Raw genomic sequence first — 10,805 nt, 5'->3', positions numbered from 1 at the left:
CATAGACTCAACACTGCCCATAGACTCAACACTGCCCATAGACTCAGCACTGCCCCATAGACTCAACACTGCCCCATAGACTCAACACTGCCCATAGACTCAGCACTGCCCATAGACTCAACACTGCCCATAGACCAACACTGCCCATAGACTCAACACTACACATAGACTAATACTGCCCATTGACCAACACTGCCCATAGACTCAACACTGCCCATAGACCAACACTGCCCATAGACTCAGCGCTGCCCCATAGACTCAACACTGCCCATAGACTACCCATAGACCAACACTGCCCATAGACTCAACACTGCCCATAGACCAACACTACCCATAGACTTAACACTGCCCATAGACTCAGCACTGCCCCATAGACTCAACACTGCCCATAGACTGCCCATAGACCAACACTGCCCCATAGACTCAACACTGCCCATAGACTACCCATAGACCAACACTGCCCATAGACCAACACTACCCATAGACTTAACACTGCCCATAGACTCAGCACTGCCCCATAGACTCAACACTGCCCATAGACTGCCCATAGACCAACACTGCCCATAGACTCAACACTGCCCATAGACCAACACTGCCCATAGACCAACACTACCCATAGACTCAACACTGCCCATAGACCAACACTACCCATAGACCAACACTGCCCATAGACTCAGCACTGCCCCATGGACTCAGCACTGCCCCATAGCTCAACACTGCCCATAGACTCAACACTACCCATAGACTCAGCACTGCCCATATACTAACACTGCACCTCCGATTAGCGCGGTCGGCTACGTACGAACGACGTTCAACGTACAGTTCACACATCAATGCATACGAATTGCATTTCAACTGCCGCGTCGGGAGGTCGACTCGAGGCGGCGGACGCCAGCGTGGAAGGCGACGCGAGTTGCGATCGCGCGCGCCGTGGAGACGCCGTGACCATAGAAACAAAACAAACAACCATCACCGCCATCGTCAGTCACCACCACTTCAGCAGCCACTTCCAACAAACCCATCGCGTTTAGTCATCACAGTGGCCATCACCACCACCACTGCAGCAGCCACTTCCAACAGACCCATCGCTGCCCCTCCAACCGCCCCTTGCCACCGCCGTGATGCCAAGCAATTCGGCGGGCGCCAAGCGGCCGTCCTCTGCTGGCTACCGCTTCCCAGTGGGCGCCAGGGACCCCGAGGGGGCACCGAGGGGGGTAGCGGCGGGGGGTGGTGGTGGCGGTCCGGGTGCCCGAAGTCGGAGGGACGGCCTTGACGGAGACCGGGTCAAGTGGGAGCGCGTGTGGAAGGAGAGCGTGGCCCGGGAGAGGCAGAGCGTACACACCTGGTGAGCGACACGGGGTTGGTGGTGAGTGAGCAGGGCCGTGTTATACAAAAGGTACCACAGTCGGCACTGCCTAAGGGCCTGCTTACTGATTCACTCACCCCGCCACCCACTCACCACTCATTCACTCACCCCGCCACCCACTCACTAACCCACCCGCCAAGGCCGTATTCTACAACTAGGCACTGCCTAGGGCCCACGACAACTAAAAGGGCCTAACGAAAAAATGTTTTGGTTTGTATGATCATTTTTTATCAGATATCTTCTTGAATAAATATGTTTATATATAGCAAGGATAGGCACGGTGCGTATATACAGAGGCAGTCGTGTCAATGGTTTTTTTTCTCGTAAGGTGGGAAGTTTTGCAACGGAGATTTAAGTTTTCGAGATATTTTTCATTGCAAAATTACGTCCTCACATGATTTTTTTCTAAATAGAGAGTAGCAAGGGAAGGAGAAGTTGTCACTTGCAGTTATCACTGAAGGCCTACAAAATAGCAGTGCCTAGAGCCTACAAGAACCTTCATCGGGCCCTGTGAGCGCCAGAAGGTGGAGGCGGTAGCCTTGAAATTACTCGGCGTGTACGCAGGGCCGCATTAAAAATATATTCTTGTAGGCCCTAGACACTTCTGGTTCTTGTAGGCCCTCTGCACTTCTAGTTCTTGTAGGCCCTCTGCACTTCTAGTTCTTGTAGGCCCTAGACACTTCTGGTTCTTGTAGGCCCTCTGCACTTCTGGTTCTTGTAGGCCCTAGACACTTCTGTTTCTTGTAGGCCCTAGACACTTCTGTTTCTTGTAGGCCCTAGACACTTCTAGTTCTTGTAGGCCCTCTGCACTTCTGGTTCTTGTAGGCCCTAGACACTTCTGGTTCTTGTAGGTTCTCTGCACTTCTGGTTCTTGTAGGCCCTAGACACTTCTGGTTCTTGTAGGCCCTCTGCACTTCTGGTTCTTGTAGGCCCTAGACACTTCTGGTTCTTGTAGGCCCTCTGTACTTCTAGTTCTTGTAGGCCCTAGACACTTCTGGTTCTTGTAGGCCCTCTGCACTTCTGGTTCTTGTAGGCCCTAGACACTTCTGTTTCTTGTAGGCCCTAGACACTTCTGTTTCTTGTAGGCCCTAGACACTTCTAGTTCTTGTAGGCCCTCTGCACTTCTGGTTCTTGTAGGCCCTAGACACTTCTGGTTCTTGTAGGCCCTCTGCACTTCTGGTTCTTGTAGGCCCTAGACACTTCTGGTTCTTGTAGGCCCTCTGCACTTCTGGTTCTTGTAGGCCCTAGACACTTCTGGTTCTTGTAGGCCCTCTGTACTTCTAGTTCTTGTAGGCCCTAGACACTTCTGGTTCTTGTAGGCCCTCTGCACTTCTAGTTCTTGTAGGCCCTAGACACTTCTGGTTCTTGTAGGCCCTAGACACTTCTGGTTCTTGTAGGCCCTCTGCACTTCTAGTTCTTGTAGGCCCTCTGCACTTCTGGTTGTTGTAGGCCCTATACACTTCTGGTTCTTGTAGGCCCTCTGCACTTTTGGTTCTTGTAGGCCCTAGACACTTCTGGTTCTTGTAGGCCCTCTGCACTTCTGGTTCTTGTAGGCCCTCTGCACTTCTGGTTCTTGTAGGCCCTAGACACTTCTGGTTCTTGTAGCCCTCTGCACTTCTGGTTCTTGTATGCCCTAGACACTTCTGGTTCTTGTAGGCCCTCTGTACTTCTAGTTCTTGCAGGCCCTAGACACTTCTGGTTCTTGTAGGCCCTCTGCACTTCTGGTTCTTGTAGGCCCTAGACACTTCTGGTTCTTGTAGGCCCTAGGCACTTCTGGTTCTTGTAGGCCCTAGACACTTCTAGTTCTTGTAGGCCCTCTGCAATTCTAGTTCTTGTAGGCCCTAGACACTTCTGGTTCTTGTAGGCCCTCCGCACTTCTGGTTCTTGTAGGCCCTAGACACTTCTGGTTCTTGTAGGCCCTGTGCACTTTTTGTTCTTGTAGGCCCTAGACACTTCTGGTTCTTGTAGACCCTAGACACTTCTGGTTCTTGTAGGCCCTCTGCACTTCTAGTTCTTGTAGGCCCTAGACACTTCTGGTTCTTGTAGGCCCTCAGCACTTCTGGTTCTTGTAGGCCCTAGACACTTCTGGTTCTTGTAGGCCCTCTGCACTTCTGGTTCTTGTAGGCCCTAGACACTTCTGGTTCTTGTAGGCCCTAGACACTTCTGGTTCTTGTAGGCCCTCTGCACTTCTAGTTCTTGTAGGCCCTAGACACTTCTGGTTCTTGTAGGCCCTCTGCACTTCTGGTTCTTGTAGGCCCTAGACACTTCTGGTTCTTGTAGGCCCTCTGCACTTCTGGTTCGTGTAGGCCCTCTGCACTTCTAGTTCTTGTAGGCCCTAGACGCTTCTGGTTCTTATAGGCCCTAGACACTTCTAGTTCTTGTAGGCCCTCTGCACTTCTAGTTATTGTAGGCCCTAGACACTTCTGGTTCTTGTAGGCCCTCTGCACTTCTGGTTCTTGTAGGCCCTAGACACTTCTGGTTCTTGTAGGCCCTCTGCACTTCTGGTTCTTGTAGGCCCTAGACACTTCTGGTTCTTGTAGGCCCTCTGTACTTCTAGTTCGTGTAGGCCCTAGACACTTCTGGTTCTTGTAGGCCCTCTGCACTTCTGGTTCTTGTAGGCCCGAGACACTTCTGGTTCTTGTAGGCCCTAGGCACTTCTGGTTCTTGTAGGCCCTAGACACTTCTAGTTCTTGTAGGCCCTCTGCAATTCTAGTTCTTGTAGGCCCTAGACACTTCTGGTTCTTGTAGGCCCTCTGCACTTCTGGTTCTTGTAGGCCCTAGACACTTCTGGTTCTTGTAGGCCCTAGGCACTTCTGGTTCTTGTAGGCCCTAGGCACTTCTGGTTCTTGTAGGCCCTAGACACTTCTAGTTCTTGTAGGCCCTCTGCACTTCTGGTTCTTGTAGGCCCTATACACTTCTGGTTCTTGTAGGCCCTAGACACTTCTAGTTCTTGTAGGCCCTCTGCACTTCTGGTTCTTGTAGGCCCTCAGCACTTCTTGTTCTTGTAGGCCCTCTGCACTTCTGGTTCTTGTAGGCCCTAGACACTTCTGGTTCTTGTAGGCCCTCTGCACTTCTGGTTCTTGTAGGCCCTCTGCACTTCTAGTTCTTGTAGGCCCTCTGCACTTCTAGTTCTTGTAGGCCCTAGACACTTCTGGTTCTTGTAGGCCCTAGACACTTCTAGTTCTTGTAGGCCCTCTGCACTTCTAGTTCTTGTAGGCCCTCTGCACTTCTAGTTCTTGTAGGCCCTAGACACTTCTATTTCTTGTAGGGCCTCTGCACTTCTGGTTCTTGTAGGCCCTAGACACTTTTGGTTCTTGTAGGCCCTCTGCACTTCTGGTTCTTGTAGGCCCTAGACACTTCTGGTTCTTGTAGGCCCTCTGCACTTCTGGTTCGTGTAGGCCCTCTGCACTTCTAGTTCTTGTAGGCCCTAGACGCTTCTGGTTCTTATAGGCCCTAGACACTTCTAGTTCTTGTAGGCCCTCTGCACTTCTAGTTATTGTAGGCCCTAGACACTTCTGGTTCTTGTAGGCCCTCTGCACTTCTGGTTCTTGTAGGCCCTAGACACTTCTGGTTCTTGTAGGCCCTCTGCACTTCTGGTTCTTGTAGGCCCTAGACACTTCTGGTTCTTGTAGGCCCTCTGTACTTCTAGTTCGTGTAGGCCCTAGACACTTCTGGTTCTTGTAGGCCCTCTGCACTTCTGGTTCTTGTAGGCCCGAGACACTTCTGGTTCTTGTAGGCCCTAGGCACTTCTGGTTCTTGTAGGCCCTAGACACTTCTAGTTCTTGTAGGCCCTCTGCAATTCTAGTTCTTGTAGGCCCTAGACACTTCTGGTTCTTGTAGGCCCTCTGCACTTCTGGTTCTTGTAGGCCCTAGACACTTCTGGTTCTTGTAGGCCCTAGACACTTCTGGTTCTTGTAGGCCCTCTGCACTTCTAGTTCTTGTAGGCCCTCTGCACTTCTAGTTCTTGTAGGCCCTCTGCACTTCTAGTTCTTGTAGGCCCTAGACACTTCTATTTCTTGTAGGGCCTCTGCACTTCTGGTTCTTGTAGGCCCTAGACACTTTTGGTTCTTGTAGGCCCTCTGCACTTCTGGTTCTTGTAGGCCCTAGACACTTCTGGTTCTTGTAGGCCCTCTGCACTTCTGGTTCGTGTAGGCCCTCTGCACTTCTAGTTCTTGTAGGCCCTCTGCACTTCTAGTTCTTGTAGGCCCTAGACACTTCTATTTCTTGTAGGGCCTCTGCACTTCTGGTTCTTGTAGGCCCTAGACACTTTTGGTTCTTGTAGGCCCTCTGCACTTCTGGTTCTTGTAGGCCCTAGACACTTCTGGTTCTTGTAGGCCCTCTGCACTTCTGGTTCGTGTAGGCCCTCTGCACTTCTAGTTCTTGTAGGCCCTAGACGCTTCTGGTTCTTATAGGCCCTAGACACTTCTAGTTCTTGTAGGCCCTCTGCACTTCTAGTTATTGTAGGCCCTAGACACTTCTGGTTCTTGTAGGCCCTCTGCACTTCTGGTTCTTGTAGGCCCTAGACACTTCTGGTTCTTGTAGGCCCTCTGCACTTCTGGTTCTTGTAGGCCCTAGACACTTCTGGTTCTTGTAGGCCCTCTGTACTTCTAGTTCGTGTAGGCCCTAGACACTTCTGGTTCTTGTAGGCCCTCTGCACTTCTGGTTCTTGTAGGCCCGAGACACTTCTGGTTCTTGTAGGCCCTAGGCACTTCTGGTTCTTGTAGGCCCTAGACACTTCTAGTTCTTGTAGGCCCTCTGCAATTCTAGTTCTTGTAGGCCCTAGACACTTCTGGTTCTTGTAGGCCCTCTGCACTTCTGGTTCTTGTAGGCCCTAGACACTTCTGGTTCTTGTAGGCCCTAGGCACTTCTGGTTCTTGTAGGCCCTAGGCACTTCTGGTTCTTGTAGGCCCTAGACACTTCTAGTTCTTGTAGGCCCTCTGCACTTCTGGTTCTTGTAGGCCCTATACACTTCTGGTTCTTGTAGGCCCTAGACACTTCTAGTTCTTGTAGGCCCTCTGCACTTCTGGTTCTTGTAGGCCCTCAGCACTTCTTGTTCTTGTAGGCCCTCTGCACTTCTGGTTCTTGTAGGCCCTAGACACTTCTGGTTCTTGTAGGCCCTCTGCACTTCTGGTTCTTGTAGGCCCTCTGCACTTCTAGTTCTTGTAGGCCCTCTGCACTTCTAGTTCTTGTAGGCCCTAGACACTTCTGGTTCTTGTAGGCCCTAGACACTTCTAGTTCTTGTAGGCCCTCTGCACTTCTAGTTCTTGTAGGCCCTCTGCACTTCTAGTTCTTGTAGGCCCTAGACACTTCTATTTCTTGTAGGGCCTCTGCACTTCTGGTTCTTGTAGGCCCTAGACACTTTTGGTTCTTGTAGGCCCTCTGCACTTCTGGTTCTTGTAGGCCCTAGACACTTCTAGTTCTTGTAGGCCCTCTGCAATTCTAGTTCTTGTAGGCCCTAGACACTTCTGGTTCTTGTAGGCCCTCCGCACTTCTGGTTCTTGTAGGCCCTAGACACTTCTGGTTCTTGTAGGCCCTGTGCACTTTTTGTTCTTGTAGGCCCTAGACACTTCTGGTTCTTGTAGACCCTAGGCACTTCTGGTTCTTGTAGGCCCTCTGCACTTCTAGTTCTTGTAGGCCCTAGACACTTCTGGTTCTTGTAGGCCCTCAGCACTTCTGGTTCTTGAAGGGCCTACACACTTCTGGTTCTTGTAGGCCCTCTGCACTTCTGGTTCTTGTAGGCCCTAGACACTTCTGGTTCTTGTAGGCCCTAGACACTTCTGGTTCTTGTAGGCCCTCTGCACTTCTAGTTCTTGTAGGCCCTAGACACTTCTGGTTCTTGTAGGCCCTCTGCACTTCTGGTTCTTGTAGGCCCTAGACACTTCTGGTTCTTGTAGGCCCTCTGCACTTATGGTTCGTGTAGGCCCTCTGCACTTCTAGTTCTTGTAGGCCCTAGACGCTTCTGGTTCTTATAGGCCCTAGACACTTCTAGTTCTTGTAGGCCCTCTGCACTTCTAGTTCTTGTAGGCCCTAGACACTTCTGGTTCTTGTAGGCCCTCTGCACTTCTGGTTCTTGTAGGCCCTAGACACTTCTGGTTCTTGTAGGCCCTCTGCACTTCTGGTTCTTGTAGGCCCTAGACACTTCTGGTTCTTGTAGGCCCTCTGTACTTCTAGTTCGTGTAGGCCCTAGACACTTCTGGTTCTTGTAGGCCCTCTGCACTTCTGGTTCTTGTAGGCCCGAGACACTTCTGGTTCTTGTAGGCCCTAGGCACTTCTGGTTCTTGTAGGCCCTAGACACTTCTAGTTCTTGTAGGCCCTCTGCAATTCTAGTTCTTGTAGGCCCTAGACACTTCTGGTTCTTGTAGGCCCTCTGCACTTCTGGTTCTTGTAGGCCCTAGACACTTCTGGTTCTTGTAGGCCCTAGGCACTTCTGGTTCTTGTAGGCCCTAGGCACTTCTGGTTCTTGTAGGCCCTAGACACTTCTAGTTCTTGTAGGCCCTCTGCACTTCTGGTTCTTGTAGGCCCTATACACTTCTGGTTCTTGTAGGCCCTAGACACTTCTAGTTCTTGTAGGCCCTCTGCACTTCTGGTTCTTGTAGGCCCTCAGCACTTCTTGTTCTTGTAGGCCCTCTGCACTTCTGGTTCTTGTAGGCCCTAGACACTTCTGGTTCTTGTAGGCCCTCTGCACTTCTGGTTCTTGTAGGCCCTCTGCACTTCTAGTTCTTGTAGGCCCTCTGCACTTCTAGTTCTTGTAGGCCCTAGACACTTCTGGTTCTTGTAGGCCCTAGACACTTCTAGTTCTTGTAGGCCCTCTGCACTTCTAGTTCTTGTAGGCCCTAGACACTTCTATTTCTTGTAGGGCCTCTGCACTTCTGGTTCTTGTAGGCCCTAGACACTTTTGGTTCTTGTAGGCCCTCTGCACTTCTGGTTCTTGTAGGCCCTAGACACTTCTAGTTCTTGTAGGCCCTCTGCAATTCTAGTTCTTGTAGGCCCTAGACACTTCTGGTTCTTGTAGGCCCTCCGCACTTCTGGTTCTTGTAGGCCCTAGACACTTCTGGTTCTTGTAGGCCCTGTGCACTTTTTGTTCTTGTAGGCCCTAGACACTTCTGGTTCTTGTAGACCCTAGGCACTTCTGGTTCTTGTAGGCCCTCTGCACTTCTAGTTCTTGTAGGCCCTAGACACTTCTGGTTCTTGTAGGCCCTCAGCACTTCTGGTTCTTGTAGGCCCTAGACACTTCTGGTTCTTGTAGGCCCTCTGCACTTCTGGTTCTTGTAGGCCCTAGACACTTCTGGTTCTTGTAGGCCCTAGACACTTCTGGTTCTTGTAGGCCCTCTGCACTTCTAGTTCGTGTAGGCCCTCTGCACTTCTAGTTCTTGTAGGGCCTAGACACTTCTGGTTCTTGTAGGCCCTCTGCACTTCTGGTTCTTGTAGGCCCTAGACACTTCTGGTTCTTGTAGGCCCTCTGTACTTCTAGTTCGTGTAGGCCCTAGACACTTCTGGTTCTTGTAGGCCCTCTGCACTTCTGGTTCTTGTAGGCCCGAGACACTTCTGGTTCTTGTAGGCCCTAGGCACTTCTGGTTCTTGTAGGCCCTAGACACTTCTAGTTCTTGTAGGCCCTCTGCAATTCTAGTTCTTGTAGGCCCTAGACACTTCTGGTTCTTGTAGGCCCTCTGCACTTCTGGTTCTTGTAGGCCCTAGACACTTCTGGTTCTTGTAGGCCCTAGGCACTTCTGGTTCTTGTAGGCCCTAGGCACTTCTGGTTCTTGTAGGCCCTAGACACTTCTAGTTCTTGTAGGCCCTCTGCACTTCTGGTTCTTGTAGGCCCTATACACTTCTGGTTCTTGTAGGCCCTAGACACTTCTAGTTCTTGTAGGCCCTCTGCACTTCTGGTTCTTGTAGGCCCTCAGCACTTCTTGTTCTTGTAGGCCCTCTGCACTTCTGGTTCTTGTAGGCCCTAGACACTTCTGGTTCTTGTAGGCCCTCTGCACTTCTGGTTCTTGTAGGCCCTCTGCACTTCTAGTTCTTGTAGGCCCTCTGCACTTCTAGTTCTTGTAGGCCCTAGACACTTCTGGTTCTTGTAGGCCCTAGACACTTCTAGTTCTTGTAGGCCCTCTGCACTTCTAGTTCTTGTAGGCCCTCTGCACTTCTAGTTCTTGTAGGCCCTAGACACTTCTATTTCTTGTAGGGCCTCTGCACTTCTGGTTCTTGTAGGCCCTAGACACTTTTGGTTCTTGTAGGCCCTCTGCACTTCTGGTTCTTGTAGGCCCTAGACACTTCTAGTTCTTGTAGGCCCTCTGCAATTCTAGTTCTTGTAGGCCCTAGACACTTCTGGTTCTTGTAGGCCCTCCGCACTTCTGGTTCTTGTAGGCCCTAGACACTTCTGGTTCTTGTAGGCCCTGTGCACTTTTTGTTCTTGTAGGCCCTAGACACTTCTGGTTCTTGTAGACCCTAGGCACTTCTGGTTCTTGTAGGCCCTCTGCACTTCTAGTTCTTGTAGGCCCTAGACACTTCTGGTTCTTGTAGGCCCTCTGCACTTCTGGTTCTTGTAGGCCCTAGACACTTCTGGTTCTTGTAGGCCCTAGACACTTCTGGTTCTTGTAGGCCCTCTGCACTTCTAGTTCTTGTAGGCCCTAGACACTTCTGGTTCTTGTAGGCCCTCTGCACTTCTGGTTCTTGTAGGCCCTAGACACTTCTGGTTCTTGTAGGCCCTCTGCACTTATGGTTCGTGTAGGCCCTCTGCACTTCTAGTTCTTGTAGGCCCTAGACGCTTCTGGTTCTTATAGGCCCTAGACACTTCTAGTTCTTGTAGGCCCTCTGCACTTCTAGTTCTTGTAGGCCCTAGACACTTCTGGTTCTTGTAGGCCCTCTGCACTTCTGGTTCTTGTAGGCCCTAGACACTTCTGGTTCTTGTAGGCCCTCTGCACTTCTGGTTCTTGTAGGCCCTAGACACTTCTGGTTCTTGTAGGCCCTCTGTACTTCTAGTTCGTGTAGGCCCTAGACACTTCTGGTTCTTGTAGGCCCTCTGCACTTCTGGTTCTTGTAGGCCCGAGACACTTCTGGTTCTTGTAGGCCCTAGGCACTTCTGGTTCTTGTAGGCCCTAGACACTTCTAGTTCTTGTAGGCCCTCTGCAATTCTAGTTTTTGTAGGCCCTAGACACTTCTGGTTCTTGTAGGCCCTCTGCACTTCTGGTTCTTGTAGGCCCTAGACACTTCTGGTTCTTGTAGGCCATAGGCACTTCTGGTTCTTGTAGGCCCTAGACACTTCTAGTTCTTGTAGGCCCTCTGCACTTCTGGTTCTTGTAAGCCCTAGACACTTCTGGTTCTTGTAGGCCCTAGACACTTCTAGTTCTTGTAGGCCCTCTGCACTTCTGGTTCTTGTAGGCCCTCAGCACTTCTTGTTCTTGTAGGCCCTCTGCACTTCTGGTTCTTGTAGGCCCTAGAC

General features: G+C 50.9%; 1 protein-coding gene across 1 annotated transcript in view; it reads left to right on the top strand.

Annotated features, from left to right (window-relative positions):
- The first annotated feature begins 229 nt into the window (after positions 1 to 229).
- CIMIP5 (ciliary microtubule inner protein 5) overlaps positions 230 to 10,805 on the top strand; it is a 31,771-nt gene continuing 21,195 nt past the window's right edge. Inside the window, exon 1 of the mRNA XM_078604752.1 lies at positions 230 to 1,345. Coding sequence (XP_078460878.1) covers positions 1,122 to 1,345 — 224 coding nt within the window. The 5' untranslated portion in view covers positions 230 to 1,121. The remainder of the gene's footprint in view (positions 1,346 to 10,805) is intronic.

The sequence above is a fragment of the Lampetra planeri genome, chromosome 23 (assembly GCF_965212315.1).
Source record: "Lampetra planeri chromosome 23, kcLamPlan1.2.h2, whole genome shotgun sequence".
Lineage (NCBI taxonomy): Eukaryota > Metazoa > Chordata > Hyperoartia > Petromyzontiformes > Petromyzontidae > Lampetra > Lampetra planeri.
This window is presented reverse-complemented; position numbering and strand designations above follow the sequence as displayed.